Here is an 18,842-nt window from a genome sequence, read left to right on the forward strand (position 1 = left end):
GAAAATGGAATCGGAAAACGGATGAAACATCAGGTTATTATAAGAAATTGTTTCCATTTTCGGATACGTTTCCGGATATTTCGCTGGCTGGGTATGTACGAGAATTTCTGTGTAAGCACAAACGTATCCATTATGGATGCCAAAATATGCGGAGAATTGTGATCCCGGGATTTCGGGATATGTTTTAAGTAATCCCGGGATTCACATTGACACATAACTTTTATGAATATGAGTAAAAGTTCAATAACTGAAGGCAATCAAACATACCATGAAATAAAACTATTTAACATTTACGATAAACTGATTGTAAAACTCGCATATTTATTAATACAGACAAATCTTAAAGTAAAACATTTTTAAAATTGTATTTAAAAAACCATGTGATAGAGGAAACCCTACACTGGCGATCAAAAGTGGGTGCATGGTGTTTCTTTGTCAAATATTTGCAATGTTTTCCAAGCTAAAATTTTTTCCTTATTTTTTTATAAAAATAAATTTAGAAAACCTCTTATCTAAATATTGAACTTTTCAATCTGAATTTTTAGAAAAATTTTGGGTATGGAGGTAAATAGGCTATGTAATAAAAAAAATTAGGAAAATTAAAACAAAATTAAAAAATTTAAAAATTAATACATAAGTCAATTAACAAATTTTTTTACTAAAATTATAATTATCTCTCGAATTAGGCTAAACAAATTTGTTTGAACTCATTTAACTTTAACGTTCTTGGGCGTGCCGAAGATATTGACGAAAATTTTTCATCTTTCGCACAGAGTTTTTTCAGAACATAATGAACCATATATTTGCTATTAGCAATAGAAGCACAAAAAAGCGGATTTTCGGACCATGCATACCCAAATTTTTTCTAAAAATTCTGATTAAAAGTTTCACAATTTAGATACAAATAGTGATGATTAATAAAAGAATATTTAAACAAAAAAAAATACAAAACAGGTTTATTCTACTTCATAAAGAAATGGCACGCCTTTTCTTCCATAAAAATTAGTTTTTTATATGGAAAAGAGTGCATAACACCGTAAAAAAAAATTATCAAAAATCAACACGATTTTTTAGGAACTTCAAACTTGCGCTTTATTATACTAGAGTTGAATAAGCTATAAAACTGCATACCAAAAATTATTTTAGAAATAAAAATTAAAATGCTTGGAATTGGGATGAGATATTTGTGGAATTTTTATAATTTTTGTACAGTCTGAAATTTAGATTTATAGGGTATTTGTTGGATGAAGAGCTATACTTTTATATAAAAGTAATGAACCTTAAAAACAGCTAAAGAAAAGTAGTCAAAACTGGTAAAAATCTTGATTTGCTATCTTTTGTGGCAGGGTGTACATACAAAAACCTTCTGATGAAAAACATCTTTACATCTTTTAGGCTGAACTGTATAAAGGTAGTCATAAGCCATTTGAAGATAATGCCACCTATCTCCCCCATTACAAAATATTTCAGCCTCTTTTACCAGCACGACGGATAAATTATAAATTTTTCGATTTGAGAAAGTTGGAGTAGAGTGATTTAAAAAATTATGTAAATTTTCCTTAAAACTTTCTGTTTCATTTACATTAGCGACGCTATAAATACATTCAATTAATCTTTTTCAAAAAAGGCTCAGGCAGCAATTTTAAAATTACAGTTTCAAGCTTTTTGTTAATTGTAGTTAAAACGGCATTTTACTAAAATCATAATTCAAATTCTTAAACAAGTTCTTACTATCAATTCGATATTTCACATTTTTCGGGATCCCAGAATTAGCGCAAGCAGATCCCGGGATTTTCGGGACGTCGAAAATACCGGCATGGGCATCCCTAGTATCCATACATAAAATTGTAAATAAAGTGTTTTTCTTGTATGATGTGATCAAATATTTTATGACTTTAATTAATATTCATTAAAATATGAAGCTATCAAATGAACAGCTACAGCCATATTTGTGTATGCTAGGACTGTATTCAATCAATATACATACATATATACATAGGTACGTAAAAGCAAACCACGATAATTTTGATTTAATTAGTTTAATATTGCCCTTTTCACAAAATCTTATTTGCATTTTCAGTACCTTGAAGAAATCATATCAATAAACCTTTTAAAATTGTTCAGCATTGGACGTCTTAAATTCACTGTTCGATATTCATGCATACAAATATTGTTCTGTTGATTGTTGTTTCAATAGCTTACCTAAAAAGAAAAGAACACAGAAATATAAGATATTGAAGCAAATTTTAAAATGATGTTAATTTTAAGGGCTGCGTGAAGTTATGGATATAGTGAATATTTCATTGAAAAATATTGTATGAGGAATTATAGTCCTTTCAGCGTTTTCGAAATACGGGTTCGCCAAATGTACCAAGTCAATTAATTACAATACATAAAAACGCCATGGGGTATTCCCTTAAACACGAAAGAGCTTACAAAAAAAAAATCGAAATATAAAATGGCAACTGAAATATGTTACCCTCCTTTTGAATGGCGTTTATTGGATATGCAGTTAGGTAAGGTTGATGTAGCAGTCGCTACAATGCCTTCTGACAGAAAACAAGGAATAGGCGGTCACGTCGTAATATGAAACTTATAGGTGAATAAAGTGATGGAAGCCTGATATGAGGTGGACGCCTAAAAAGCGTTTTGTGGAGTTCTAATATTATGACAGCTGTCGCATCCTGATATCAAAATCGTGCCGGCCATTTCAGGCCAAGTAAGGAATCTATGAATCGGAAACACGCGTACAGTTTTTGGACGTATGTATTTACGACTCCGATCGATATCTTTTTGCATCCAATATGCATCTCTGGGCAGCAAAAAAAAATTATCGTCCATCAACGCAAGGAAAGCTCTACTCTCGCCCTTGCATAAGCGGTATTAGCTCTTAAACGTCGCATATAATGTTTTAACGAGCGCATTGTGTAAAAGGGTAAAGTCGACCGTCAACAAACTGGTTGAGTCTTATCAGTGTGGCTTTATACCACATGTGTACCATATACCAAATCTTGGAAAAGACTTGGAAGAGGAGGATGGGCACACATCGTCTACTTATTGACCGGCTTCAGAACCGCTTTAGACAGCAAGAAAAGGTGATACGTATATGCCGCGGAACTCATGGGGTTACTTCAGAATTGAAGAGGGCCTCCGAGCAATTTAATACTAAACGATGTTTCAGACAGGCAGACTCTCCAGCCTGCGACTTTTTTAATTTGATGCTGGATAGAACAATATAAGGTCATGATAACCGGCAAGCTGTTTTTGTACATTTGAAAAAAATTACGATTTCACTATGCATTCTTCGCAAGCTTACTTCTTGATAGTATCCTAGGAATCGCACGGCGCATCATCACCTCGCCAGTAATTTCGATTATTCGTCGGTTGTGAATTTTAATATCGTTAATTTTGTTATTGCAGGTTTAGTGTTGTAAACAAACTGATGAGCAAAACATCGAAGTAATGTTGTTTTTCATGTGCATCCCTGCTCTATAAGAAGCATGTTCAACGATGAGGGGGGTCTTGGAGTAATCAATGAAAATATTTTGCGAAATATTTGGTAACTAACCGAAATGATGTGTTGAGAGAAATCTTTTTAGTTGACATAACCAATTTCTTTTCTTAGTGCAAAAAAGAAATGATTGCCGTTCTTTATAAAACTCGTTCAAAATCGCTTAGGCTATTACAGCTCCAAACAAAAAAAGAAGAGAAAAAAGACAATTCACACTGGAAAAATGAGACAGCAATTATTTGCGTATATATATACATTTTTTTTTTCAGACATACTCAGTTGAACAAAGCGTAAAAGTTACCCAAACTTTTTACGGAATTGGTCGTTCTGCAAAAGGTAGATTTCGTGCATTTTCCAGTCAACAATCAGCCGCTTTATGCAGAAATTACAAGCCACTGGGACGGTGCAAAACGTGACAATACCCGTGCATCCAAAAATATTGATGCAGGGTCATCGAACCGTACTGTTATGGCGAACGGTGAACACGATTACAAACGTTTTATGGCCCGAAAGGGATGATATGGGCTTGGACAATAGCGCCCTAACGAAGCTCCCAGGACCCACTAACTCACGAAACAACGAGGTAAAACGGCCCCGAGATCTTCCGATTTAACACCATTGCACTTCTTTACCTGGAGTTACGTGAAAAGTGTGGTCTATGTCAATAAGTCCGAGATGATTCCAGAGCTGAAGAATGAAAACAAAAGCGTTATAAATGATATACAACTCGAACTATGCAAAAACGTCATGGAAAATTCTTATATGTATGCGCATCCTATGTTGCCGCAGGAGTCGTGATGGGCGTTTAACACATATGCCATAGACTATAAAACATGATGAAATAAAAAAATTATTGAGACAAATTTTGTTGTGTTTTATTTATAAAAGAAAGTCTGCAGTCTTATTGAATCACCCTTTGCATTCATATTTTATGAAACTCCACCTAAATATTTTAAAAAGCAGTTCCGAAACATCATTGTAAAATAGCCTTAACTTAATAAATCAAATAACGTTTAAAGTGTATGTAAACGCAATTTTATTATTTGCTATTCTTACATACATACACATGTACACACATACATAATAGCTTGCACGTTAATTGAAAATTTAAAACAAATCGAGAAATATAATTTTACTTGAATGAATTTCAAAGATTTGCTTTGTTATTTTCAAAACTTCAATGGGTAAAAGTGGTCCGAGCACCCGTTAAGTAGACAGAAAAGCGACAGAAATGTTCTTTTGTTCTCGTGAACTGAGTTACTATCGATTTGATAACTTCCAATAGTCACTAAGAAGTGGCATCGTGGCGATAGACAAAGAAATTCTTTTCCAATTGCTGGCAGGGTACATACACTTGTATGTATTTACGTATCGTCGTCCGTATGCCAAAAACATGAATATGTAAAAATTTAAATTTTGGGGAATCAAGTTTGAAAGTTTTTTTTTTACGAGACTTAACTCTATATATTTATGCAATTGAAATCGTAAATGTGCGCGCATGGTATTCTGGGTTTTGCTGTAACAGAACATCCAAAAGTTAATCAAGTCAACCCAATAACTCAAAACTGATAAATTTGCAGATTCATGCTTGTGGCATGAGGGCGACGATATGAACTCGGTTCCGGAAAATGGTGTGAAAGAGCGCAAATCACGCTGTGTCTATAAACAGTGTGTAGTAATTTGATATTGGAGGAAGGATACGCTATTTATGGTGCAAAACACTTCATTGATATCCAAACAATACCCAATGGGTGGTCATTTCGAACAGCTGGAACTAAACAAATAAATAGGTGAATAGGAAAATTCAAAGGCGAAAGTGCTAAAGTGTTAAGGCCAAAGTTGGTTTGCGGTAACTACAGCATTGTCATGTATTTGTATATACATACGTATGTATGTATATGCCTTCTATATATGTATATAAGAACACGAATGTGAATGCTCTTACTGATTGAAAATAAAACTAATGTGGATTAAGGCCAAGTGTGTTATGCAAGACGCAAAAACACAAATGGGTTCAAGGTAAGTCAGTCAATTTTTGCCAGCTTACCCGGGAATTCTAAATTGTTCGTGACTATGTGAACTTATGCATATATTGAAATAGAATCAAGCATCCTAAGTAGACAATTATGAACGACGCAATAAGAGGATAATAACTAAGTATAACAATTATATGGTGCATTCCAGCCCAATTCGGGCACCATTTGGCCTTTTCATCTCCGATTTTCTTTTCATAATGTCACAATGCCTGTTCTGAGGTATGTCGCAGAAACGTGGTTGATGTCGAACAAAGATGAGAAAGCTTTGGGTGCTTTCGAGAGAACTATTCTAAGTAAGATCTACGGATCTGTTCGCGTAGACGACGGGTATAGAAGAAGATGGAATGACGAACTGTGTGAGCTTTTAAACGACATGGACATGGTTAAGCGCACAAAAATTCAGCGATTGTGCTGGCTTGGATATTTTGTACGCATGGATGACGACGCTTCGGTGAAAAGATCCGTCGACTCCGCCCCCATGGGTGGACAGCGAAAGCAAGGGCGCCGATGAACAAAATGGAAAGACCAAGTGCAAAGGGACCTGGCTGCAATCGGAATGAGCGACTGGCGCAAATACGCACAGGAGAGAGGCAATTGGAGAAGATGTTCGGTCTCGGACCGAACCAACAAACGGTTGTAGTGCCAAATAAGAAGTAGAAGAATATTTAATGTTATAGTTCCAGGCTCCCTTGTCTTATAAAAGTTTTTTTTGTCCAGCCATTTTTGAGAAATCGATTTTTGAAAAAAAAGGGTTCTTCTCTTTTAAAGGCCCATAACTTTGCCAAAAATTAACCAATTGGGGCAATTTTTTTAAGTTTCAATTTTCAAACACTTTGGAATATGAAATCAAAAAAAAATTTCAAAACCATGTTTCTATAAAATTCTCACATTTTTAATATAAAATGTTGATTCCCAAAAAGCACACACTGGTCGTTTTATTTGAATTTTTTTCTAAAAAAGTGATACTCATTCCGCAACTTTTAAGCTAAGTCCGATAATAGCATAACAATGGTATCAGTTTTTTTTTATTTTTAATTTAACGGAAAACTAACGAATTTTGTGCAGCTCAACTTCAGAAACTCTGAATGCATCAAATCAAATGCATTAATTAAAAATATAAAAATAATTACAGTAAAGAAAGAAATTTTTGAGCTAGGCTTTAAAGTTACGGAATGAGTGACGCTTTTTTAGAAAAAATAGATGAGTACTTTTTTATACTAAAAATTTGAACAGTTCATAAAAGTCTGATATGAAACATGGTTTAAAAAATTTTTTCGATTTCATTTTCCACAATTGTTTTGGAAATTGTAATTGCCAATTTTTCACAAAATAATGGGCATTTAAAAAAGAAAAGTGTCTTATTCGAGATTTTAAAAAGGCTGGACGAAAAAAATTAAAAAAAAATCAAGGAGGTCTCTCTCAATTGTTAACATAATAAATAATAAAAAAATTGGAGGTGCAAAATCCAAATGGTGTCCGAATAGGGCTGGAATGCCTCATATATGTATGTACGTTTATATGTTTGTAAATAGAAAAAATTCAGAGCTTCCGTCATGCGAAAGAGTCGCCAGAAGCATAGCCATCAAAATAGTTACATATATATATTCAAAGCTAAAAAGCATTCAAAACACAATAGCCTTACTATATCAACGCTCAATAAGAGAGAAAATGAGACATATCGCTCACATGCTGGAAGAATGTCATAACTCAAAAAATAAAATAAAGCGAGTAAAACGGCTTCGAAGTGTTTTGCCATATTTTCCATTGGAACTCAAATAAATAACAAGCATTATCCTAAAATATAATCCAGTGTATAAAGCTTTCATAAAACCACGCTTTGATGCCTTAATTTGTCAAAGACTTATTTTTTTATTGTTATAATTAGACTGCGGATTTTTATGCAAAATACGGAGCCTAGAAATATGTACCACATAACTATAAGCAAAGTGTACATATAAACAAAATGTATACAAATTTATACACTTTGCTTATAGTTATGTGGTACATATTTCCAGGCTCCGTATTTTGCATAAAAATCCGAAGTCTAGTTACATATGTATAATTGTTGAACAATTATTATGCGCTACAAATAAAAAATATCGTCATGAATTTTGTACACAACATAATTTTAAGAAGGTCTTGTACACTTTACTCAAAAATATAGAGGTTGTTCACGCTTGCCTGGTTATCAGGTTATCTAGTTAAAAATTATTGTTGTGTAGCGTATTTTATTGTTGTAAGCTGAACAAAAAATATAACCACATAAGCTGCTAACCAGAAAAGCGTGAAACACCTCGTATATTTTTAGTATTACGACATTCTTCCAGCAATCGAGCGATATGTATTTACATATTGTGTTACTTATTTGTTTTCTATTTTCGTTAATTTTTGATATTTATTCTCTTTTTGTAATCCTATTTTATTGGTTTGTTGCTGAAATTGGGTAAGAGCTGTCGATGCTGGGCCACTTTTTATTTCATACGTGATCAGCATGCATTAAAATAAAGTTAAATAAAAGGAAGCGTGTTCAAAACAAGGCAACATGCACAAACAAATAAAGGATACCTACCAAAAGGTCAGAAAGTAAACTTTGTTTTTGGTCCGGTGGTAAATTTCCTGGCATTCAAGCCTTTTTGCTTGGCCAAGAAAAGTTGTTAGAACACGCGCACCTGGAAATGTGCACAGTTTTAGTTGCCACAAAGATAAGTTATTGTCATGTTTATGTGCATAACAAAAACAACTTTTGCAGGGTCGCTGAAAAGTCTTTAGGATACCTAAGAAAAAACTAATTTTGTCAGTAAAAATGGTCTTATTGGTCTTCAAGATTTTCTTCAGCATGATTTACATACTCGTACATATGTTTGTATATACTTTTGCTTGCGCTCAAACTAATTACTGAAACATTTTTCCCGCAGTGAAGTCTGCACCTCAAATATGGTGATTGACTCGGTTTGGCAAGTTTTTTCCAAAAATTTTGGATGGCTTTTTTGAAATGGGGAGCTTGCGCATATCGAGTAAAGCGCAGTTTTTTATCGAATTAACCAGGATTTTCATCTTCAATGTATATTAAACTGCATATTAAAATTCAGTGTAAATTCATTAGGGCTGCTCAGGATATTGTGGAAATGTTCTTGTATTTGCATTTGCAAGTTTTATGCTTGCTACCATGAAAACCGTTTGCATTTTATTATTGTGAATTTACAAATGCAGCGAAATATGCAAATTCAAGATCATTTGCACAATAGCTTGAACATTATTAAGTATATTTTCTACTTTGTTGAAACCGCAAAAAGCACCTTTTACCAATCTTGCTCTTAAATACAATCAAGTATATAGTACGATTTTGGCCGAGTCCAAAACAGCATGCCATTCGTTTTTCTTGTGTCCCAACTGAGGCGAATTAGAAATGCCAAGTGAAGCCTGGTTTTCCAACACAGAGAAAGCTTCCCCTGTTACCAGCATCGCGGCCCGCGTTGTATACTTTCAGAACTGGAACGTTTCTCCACAACAATAATTATTAAAAATTTAAGCTTATTTAATACCACAATATGGGTATCACACGAAAGGTGTATGCATAAGCTTTGGACTAACACATTTTTAAATAGGCTTGCCACCCATGTTTCCTAAGATATGTAAGTTAAGTGAAATGATTGGATAGTTTGACATGGTAGCGACGATATATCGCACTCATTTTAACTTTTTAGATAGGTGCCGACTCTATCCAGAAATATGTAGGGGTTAAATAAAACTTCGCTTTAACACCTCTTGTTTGTAACTCATATTTTACTTAACCGCATATAGCATGATTAAAAAAAAAAATGTATTATAGGTAAATGGCAACCCTATCCAAAAAGAAAAGTGAACTAAAGCATTTATTTTCAAAAACTTTGCCGGGAGTACATAAACCTTCCGTCTGATACCCATATTTTGGTATTAAGTAAGCTTAAATTTTTAATAACAGTTGTATTATTTTTTGAAAAGTGGTAGCGCCGTACAAAAATGTTTTTTAAATCTCTTCGAACACTTTTAGTTTTGATGAAAAAACTTACTTATTTTATTGAGCCTTTATATAATTTTAAATTTTGAAATATCTGGCAACCCTATTTTTCAAAATTTTTTACCACATACCCGTAGAACTAATCGAGTAGGATGCAAAAAATAAACAAACACATCCAATGAGCTCTTCCTGCGTGATGTAGTTAAGAAAACATAAAATAACAAATTTTTTTATATAACAGATAGGATTATTGGTTAATAAAACACACTTAGTAAAATTTTCAAGTTAAATAAGCATCATGGTGTTATTTTTTGAAGACTTCTGAAGGGAAATGGTCTTATTCGAACAAAAAATAACAGAGACCGAAAATAACCGACCCATTTATTGTTGTGTCACAAGTTGTCATTTATTTCTTGCTATAAAAAATAAACCACTCATAATAACTTTTATAAAAAGTTTTTGACTTATCTGTAATGGTTAGACTTTTGTTTGATTTGATGTTTTTGTTTACGTTTCGAATTGACTTTTTGTTTTACTTTTTTGTTTTAAATGCAACGGTAAAAATACTGAGTGAAGTGCTTCGGTAGTTTGCTTCTAGTTAGTATAGTTTATTTATTGAAGCGAAGAAAATGGGTCGAAAATCAATCGTTGAATTCCGCAGCTTTTTTGACTTGGATACGAGTAGTGATAAAAAACTTTATAACGGTGATTATTTGAGCGAATAAAAATAGTTTACTTACTATTCTTTATAGTTTGTTTTATTTCGTTGCATTTTTATCATATAGTATTTTCTCTGCACCATAATTAAATTAACTACCTCACCTTTTCAACAAAAAAAAATAAATTGCATCAATAACTGCGGTTGGCCTCTATTTTCGTTAGCGAATCCATTTCTCACAGTCATTAAAGCTTTGGTCTCCTCGAAAAGCGGTGCCGTAAAATTACGACCGTATCATATCGAACGCCATTCTTAACGCTAATAGCGGTACCGCTTTTATGTAAAGCTAAATGGACGTAACGTAACTTTGCGCTTTTATGTTGTATATGCATTATTCATTGTTTTTCACAAAGTTTATTAGGACTTCATCCTCTTCGGCCATCCATGCACTTTCCACTTTATTATTCAAAAATCATAGAAATGTATATTTAATGCTTTTATTTTGGTCAAAAGAATTGTAAACAAATTTTCTAATACACCGCTACAAATATGACGTTGCCAAAAAACGTTGATAAATAGTTATACACCGTCACTGTTTGCCGTCAGAAATATTACGGTGCCGTCAAATTATATAACGGTGTGTATTGCCGTCATCTTAGTTGACATCTTGTATTATTTACATGACAACGTTTTTGGCAACGTAAAGTTGCGACCGCTTTTTTATGTTACCGCTTTTGAGGAAACCAAAGCTTAACCGTAAGCTGCCCCGCATAAAACGATTTCACAGTGATATATCACAAAAAGTAAAAAATAAATGGTTAATGATAGAAAAAGTTACAATGTGTTTAATTTGGACCAGTTATTTTCGGTCTCTGAAAAATAATTAACGATTTTATAGCAATTCTACGAAAAAATGTATTTTCTCCATGTAAAATACATGGGAAACTTCAAAGCCCCGGCGGCGAGGGTAAATAATAACCGATTTCAAAAAAAAAAAAAAATACGTGTCTCCTTATTTTTAATATTCTTCTGGGAGGTTCAGCAGGAAATATCGAAAAAGTTGATTTTCCCACTTATTTTTGAGTCACCCTAATGTAATTAATCCCCGACTCATCTATAACAGGTACTATTAAGAATTTAGTCATATGTACGCACTTACTCAATGAAATTTTATGTGTGGCGTTGGCACAAAACTGTGAACCCCGGTTCGAATCGCAGCTGGTGCAAATTTTTATTTTTTTAAATTGACTAGTCGCTTTTTATACCTGCTCGAAAAAAGCGAACAGTTCAACCCACCTAAAGAGATCAAAAGTGGTATTAGTCGCATGTTCCTTTGCGATTGCTCCCGGAGTCATCCCTGAATAGTCGCATTTTTTGCAGGGTATGTACATACATACACACTTAAACATATGTGTACGTATACAGAAAGTGAAATTGTTTAACTTTAAATTTTATCCCCAGGCAGCAATTTTCCAAAAGTTTGAGCCACATACATTTCTTAAACGTGTTTAATGCTTGAGTAGTCTTGTTGTAAAACCGCAGGCTTGCATTAATAGCAAAACATCAAATATTTGTCTAACCACTGTGTATATTTAATTTGCCATTACTTACGAGCAAAATTGATTGACTAGAAAAGTTGTACTTCAATTATAAGTTGAGTGCCTTTTTAAAAGAAAAGAGGAATACTTAATATGTACATATGTATGAATTGCGAGCATCAGCAAATTTTAAAGGTTACTCCCCTTTAACGAATAGGCAATTGAAAATTTTAGATTGCATTGCAAATTTGCCACTCTGAGGCTAATAACTTTGTTACTTAATTGGTCTGAGCTCCCTCCGTGTAGACTGTTGATTGTTGACCTGTTGCCTGTTTCATATTTAAACGCAAAACCACAACAACAATTCTGTTCAATATTTGGTCGAAGGGCAAACAAATATTTTATTTTATTTTTTGCACATTAAGCATGCATTTAATCGTAAGGTCTTTAATGTTTATAGACCAGGCATAGAAAAGGTAATTTATTTATGCTTAATACATTTAAAGGCTAGGAAAGTGATTGCGTTAAATATATTTACATGGAATTTCATTACAAAATTTCGAATACGCAAATCATTTCAAATAAGCTCGAATGGACAGGTACGCCTCCTCTGCGTTGGAAAGACCAGGTGAAGAAGGACTTTGCTTTACTTGGCATTTTTAATTGTCGTCAATTGGCGCAGAAGAGAAACGACTGACGTGGTGTTTTGGACTCGGTCAAAATCGGTTAAGCTTAGTATCCATCTCCTAAGAAAACGGTCAAGAAAAAATTTTAAATTATTGCTTTTGTGTGTCCATGAAATTTTGACATCTGATATTTCACAACCTCACGAAATAATGGAACGGGCATATATATGTTACAAAAAACTTAAGAAAACCGTAGTGGAGAGCGCAACAAATTTCTTGCAGGATATAAGAGAATTTTTTTGCCATTTTTCTGCGTTTTTTATATGGCGCTTTTGCTTTTCTTGAGCGCCGTATACTAAGCTTTAGCTGAGGAAAAAACCAGCATTACATTAACTTCAAAGAAAAAAAATTCTGTAGGTCAACTCAGAACTCCATAACACGTAAACGTACGTACGTACGGAATTTCAAGTCAAAAACATCAAAACTAATGAGGTATATGTGAGTCGGCCAGATGGGGTATATGGCGACTAAATGATATAGGGCCTCGAGCCGAACAAAGTTTGGTAGGTCAACTCAGAACTCTATAACACATATCTAAACCGAATTTCGTGCTGATATCTTCATATTTATACTTTATGCCGAAAAAAATCAATAGTGCAATGTACTCTACGGGGCCGATTTTCGGTTCTGTACGAACCATTTCCGCTTCTTTTCAAATATTTTTTCATTTCTTTGGACTTTTTTTTCGGTTTTCCGAACTTCTTTTCGGATAAACTTCGAATTCATTTTAATGAGAAGTTACATCAAACATAACAATACAGGTGCCAAGCGGAAGATGCTAAAGAAAGCTTTTTCCCAAAAAAGCTGTTTAAAAGTCAAATTTAATTTTGTTAATTGAAAGATTACATTGAGGCTTCTCAAATATGTGCAACAAATTATTTTGAAAGGATTTGGTAAGAGAGCTGCCACATTTCTAAAGTGTATGTATCTACATACATATATAAATCAATTTGTTTCGTTTATGTTAAATCAAGTAAATAATTATAGCGATTTGGCATTGACATGAAACTAGGTTTATATTTATGTTATATGTACAGTAGTTGAAGTGGTCAGAGGTGCATAATACCTGCACCTGGGAATGATCCCTTGCCCGAGTAGCATCAAAAAAACTTTGGAAACGTTTTTTTCTAACTGCGGTCGCCCCTCGGTAGGAAATGGCAAGCCTCCGAGTGTATTTCTGCCATAAAAAAGCTTCTCATTTTAACCATTTGCCGTTACGAGGCGTCGGAAAACTGTAAGTCCCTCCATTTGGATTATAACATCAGGATACACACCATAAATCGGAAGAGAAGCTCGGCAAAAATGTATGTAAGTGCCAAAGTGACTATCTTCGAAGATCAGTTGTTCTTCATGCTGAATTGGCTGATTTTGTTTAAAATTAGCACAAACCTTGGCCATGCCCTGAGATATAATTTGTACCCTAGAACTCCCAGGAAAGGAAACTATCGCAACCGGCTCGATTAAGATAACCATCTTGTTAAGAGCATCAAAATAATCCGGATAATTCTGTAGCATTCGATATAACAGACCGAAGTGCAGCAGAACCATTTGAAAGCACAAGCTAGTTATTAAAATATTTTCTTTAATTATTTGCACGTGCATTGTAGTGAGTTCTCTCACGCTAACCAATTTTCGATATACATACAGAAATATAAAAACCATTTAATTTTTCTATACTTTGCACCTAAGCCAACTAACTGCTGAATGTGAGTTAACTCTTTACTTTGAAAACGGCCCGGAAAGTTTTTCAAAAACTTTCTTAGCAAGAGAAAACACATTTCACAATTTGGGACAAGAAAACTAATTAAATTTGCAACAGATCCGTGTGTCTGAGAGGGAACTACTATGTATAATGTATGTAAGCGCATAAAATATATATATAATTAACGAAAAAAGTGCAATGCATATCTAAAATCGTACAGATACAACTGGTATCTGCTCTACAGTAGCGAAAGTGAATGTCTTTGTTCGAAAGGAATGTGCCAACAATTTTTGTATGTTTGCATGTACACATATTTCTTATTAAAATATCTTAAAACAATAAAATATGTATTTAAATAAGTACCGTGGCATCATCTTCTATTTCATTCTCATCTTCATCTTCGTCATCGTCTTCATCCTCGCCGTCTTCTTGATCAGTGTCGTCCTCCTTGAGAATATTTTGCATAGCGGTAGCGGAAATGCTTGACATGGGTAGCGCGGAGGAGGCGAAAGTACCGTTGCAACTGCGGCTGTTGTTGTCCGTCAGCATGTTGCCTGGCATGTGGTTGTTTGTAGATTTATAAGTGATTAATGATTGCTGTTTGGCGTTTACCAGATGTTGTGGTTCACTGGGCCTATTCTGGTTTCTTTCAGAGATTTTTGTTCTTTTCGTTATTGTAGTCGTTGTGGTTCGGCATTAGGTCGTTAGGTTTGCAATAGCAGCGATTTATTTACGTTTACTTAACTAGTTTTGGTACGATTTGAAAAATTTTCAGCGATTATATAGCAAAGAAAAATACTCAAGCTACTCTTACATATCACCAGGAGCTGTTTCTTATCTTATTTATGATTTTATGTAGCAGTATTTTATTTTTTTTACGGTATGCATACTTTACTTTTTTACTGTATGAAAAGAATTTTTTTTTTTAGTTTTATTTACATGAAAATTATTTGTCTAATGGTGGAAAATATGTTTGATGTTACACTCAACCTATAAAACGTGCATGTTTTAAATACTCTCTCTCTGTCTAGATCACGCATTTCATAATATTGTCGTTTTAGGCAACCATCTGAATTCTCCCTTGAAAAAGCTTCAAAGGGCAGAAAATGTGGAGCTTACAGAAGTAGGGCTAGATTGCTGCATCCGGCCGCGTATCCTTTCACTGTTAAGGGGTAAAGTAATTTATGCTAAATTAGGTTGCCACAGCAAGTTCGTATACGCGGTGAGAGGACCACGGGCTACTCCCTACTACAGAAAGGGTACATAACGGGATCTATTCCACAGATTGAAATATATTAGAGTTTTTGTGGATCGCAAAAAGAATGCCAACCAATAAATGAGGTTTGAAGCCGAGGCTAAATATAGTCCGGTCATTGATTTCAAGTAGGGCGCTGGTCTGGTGGCCAGTTCTAACTGAGGGTTATGTCGCTAAAAAAAAGTAGCACAACTAAGAGATCAGCTACTGTAGGCTCAACGGGTGCAATAAAATCCTGCCCAACCGAGGCTCTAAATGTTCTGCTCACAAAAGCAAAGAAATTTTAAAACACACGAAAAAATCAATACACTCGCAATACTAGGGGCGGAGTAAAGTACAACTGCCTTTCTTGTTTTTCGCTTCAGTGCATTGTAAAATAACAATTCGGGAAAATTCTGTAGAAAATAAAATTTGTTGGGTCGTAAGGAGAAATAGATATTGAAAAGGGCATTTTCATATTTTTAGCTTTTTAAGCTAATAAAGTTAGAAGGACGAAATTAGAGGATGTATTAAGGATGTTCAAGGATGAAAATATTAAAAGGATATTTTCAAAACCTTTCTCAGTTATACTGAAGTCATTTGGTAGCCATATTTCTATTCTACATTGCACTGCATTTTTCAATAATACATATCTTTGAAATTTCAAAGTTCTTTAAAAAAATCTTAACTAAAAACCAAAAATGCAGTTTTCCTATATTTGACTTCAAGTTTCGAGAGCATGCTGATTTCTATTTGTGCGTAAAATTTACTGTCGCATCTTTAGATATATTTCGGAAAGAAAGGTCACTCAGGCACAGTGCCATCCTAAATATACTGCCATCTGATATAAAATGGTTGTCTATCGCCTACATCATATCTAAAACCCCGGACAAACCATGCTATATGCAGGGATTTTGTTTGTTTAACTCAATCAGTAGCTCTCTTTTCGCCTATCAGACCACGCAGGAATTTCTTAGACGAAAAAGTTTGCTACCAAGGAAGCAGTAAGGTACATCCACACGTGAGAATGCAGGTAACCATTTCTAAGACAGTCAGGCACCAAATATGATGCTCTTCTCTTCCTCGGTTAGGTCGCAACCCTACAATTGTTTTCAACTAGTTTTTATTATGTTACATTTATTAACTGGAACTGGAGAATCAAGTTTCTTCAAAATGTCCTCTTTTTCTGCACTTTGCACTAAAAAATTAATACAAACAAACAAAAATTCAAAAATCGGGCTCAACTGGTCTCTTCCAAATTTTATTAGCTTTCAAATTAAGTAAAAAATAAAGGCTCCAGTGAATTGTGAACACGAAATGCCAATTTTGAACCACTGTGCAATGGGCCTATGTGGTTTCTGAGTGAACTCTTAACAGAGCTGCCGTGTAACGTAACGTTTTATTATTGTTTCTTTTAATTTAGTTTGTTTTATGTTCATTTAATTTTATTTCTGTTTTAATATCATTTTCTTTATTTGTATTTTGTTATATTTTTAAATATTTCGTTTTTATTAATTTGTTTCTTTTTCTCTGCTTTTTTTATCGTATAGGTATTGTTTTATTATATATACATATGTATATGTATTCGAGTGGCCTTTTTTGGTGGATTTTCAAGAACCGAAAGTTTTCGCACGAAAAAACATGAGGTTGGCAAGGAAAATAAATATGAAATTTGTTTTTTCCGGATCCGGAAATTCCGAGTGGTTCCGGGTTGATAATTTTGATTTTTTAATGGGAAATATGTTGAAATTGAAATTATTATTTTAAATTTTTAGCTTTTACGACCATGAAACCCAATTTTTTATGACTGAACTGTTTTTTATTGAAAACTGAATACATTTACCTTTTTAAAGTGCTCAAAAAGTCTGAAATTGATTGAAAAACCATGGTACACGATAATATTAAAGCCGAGAAAAATATGAAATCATCATTTATATCAATACTAGCAATTACCCGGCGTGCTTCGCTGCGCCTTAAATGTATTTTTGTGTTGTAACTCTCCCCCTAAGCTCTTATGGCCTCATTTACAAAATATTTTAAAGAACTTTATGAAGTTAGATTAAAAAAAAATCGATCTATGAAGCATTGTTTATCTCTTTTTTTTTGAGTTAATATATTTTCGAAGGTAATTAGAAAATATGTAAAGAACCGACTTTCTCTTGGAAATTTAATTTATAATCTTATAACTGGAGTCTACTATCGCACCCTTTCCTCAAACGTGTATTGATTCAATATTCAAATAACGTATATTTATATAATTTGAAAAAATCTCCCTACTATACAAATATGTACAGCAATATTAACTAATATTTTCAAATGTTGTGAGAGGGAGTAACAAAACAAAATTACTTTTAAGGCGCAGCGAAGCACGCCGGGTATTCGCTAGTGTCACATGAAATTAACTGAGCAAAGTACAATGAATAGCTGTTAAACAATGTTTCACGCACCGGCACCATCTACTTTAAATGAAACATAGAGTGTGTTTGCATTGTTCAACTTTGCATTCAAAATTTGCGTTCAACTCAGCGCAGAGTTGCACGAAAAAAAAGTTGAAGGGCTAAAAATATCAAGCTATGAAAAAATATCAAAATTATCGCAATAAAAATGTGTTTTTATGGTTCAACTTTGCATTCAACTTATGGTTGAACGGAATTTCAACTAATCGCTTTCAACAAAGTTGGTCGCCAGCCAACTTTTGCCATTCAACTTTTTTTCCGTGCAACCCTGCGTTGAGTTGAACGCAAATGTTGAACGCAAAGTTGAACAATGCAAACACTGCTATACTTATTTTCGTGAGGGATACTCACACACCATATACTTTTCTATTGAAATTTCTCCTGAATTTTCTTAGCTCCATGGAATGCAAAACCGTGGAAATCGGTTCGTGCGTTCTGGAGTTATAGCGTCAGGAAGGAAAACCCTACTTATTTTTATATTAAAGAAGATTAAAGAACTGTCCGCATTACACAATTTTATTTTTCACAAAAACGGTATTCATGAATTTTTTAATTTTTTTTATTTGCTTCCGCATATTTTTGACATAAAAGCTTTCATTTTATGCCCATTATAAACAAATACAGCCTAAGTTTACCCGGGTCCACGTTTTGGTCTGTATCTCGAGACCCTAGTCACCCAGCTATATGAAAAGTGCCCAATCTTAAAGCATTCATGAACAGCTTTCATTTGATACCCATATTAAACAAATACAGCCTAAGTTTACCCGGGTCCACGTTTTGGTCTGTATCTCGAGACCCTAGTCACCCAGCTATTTGAAAAGTGCTCTATCTTAAAGCATTCATGAACAGCTTTAATTTGATACCCATATTAAACAAATACATCCTAAGGTTACCCGGGTCCACGTTTTGGTCTGTATCTCGAGACCCTAGTCACCCAGCTATATGAAAAGTGCTCAATCTTAAAGCATTCATGAACAGCTTTCATTTGATACCCATATTGAACAAATACACCCAAGGTTACCCA

At 33.9% G+C, this 18,842-nt stretch overlaps 1 protein-coding gene across 1 annotated transcript; it reads right to left on the bottom strand.

Moving 5' to 3' along the window:
• Positions 1 to 2,122: 2,122 nt before the first annotated feature.
• On the bottom strand, positions 2,123 to 14,752 carry LOC118751456 (E3 ubiquitin-protein ligase RNF34-like). Its single transcript, XM_036486294.1, has 2 exons — positions 14,492 to 14,752; positions 2,123 to 2,202 (listed from the first exon to the last, which is right to left on the bottom strand). Exons 1-2 carry the CDS (start codon positions 14,687 to 14,689, stop codon positions 2,191 to 2,193), a joined length of 210 nt encoding a protein of 69 aa, XP_036342187.1. The 5' UTR covers positions 14,690 to 14,752; the 3' UTR covers positions 2,123 to 2,190.
• Positions 14,753 to 18,842: the final 4,090 nt, after the last annotated feature.

Source organism: Rhagoletis pomonella, unplaced genomic scaffold (genome assembly GCF_013731165.1).
Source record: "Rhagoletis pomonella isolate Grant_MI unplaced genomic scaffold, Rhpom_1.0 Rhpom_scaffold_00001, whole genome shotgun sequence".
Taxonomy (NCBI): Eukaryota; Metazoa; Arthropoda; class Insecta; order Diptera; family Tephritidae; genus Rhagoletis; species Rhagoletis pomonella.

Excerpts from the sequence above, each read along its gene's own strand:
- LOC118751456 (XM_036486294.1), bottom strand. The coding sequence starts at position 14,689 with ATGCCAGGCAACATGCTGACGGACAACAACAGCCGCAGTTGCAACGGT.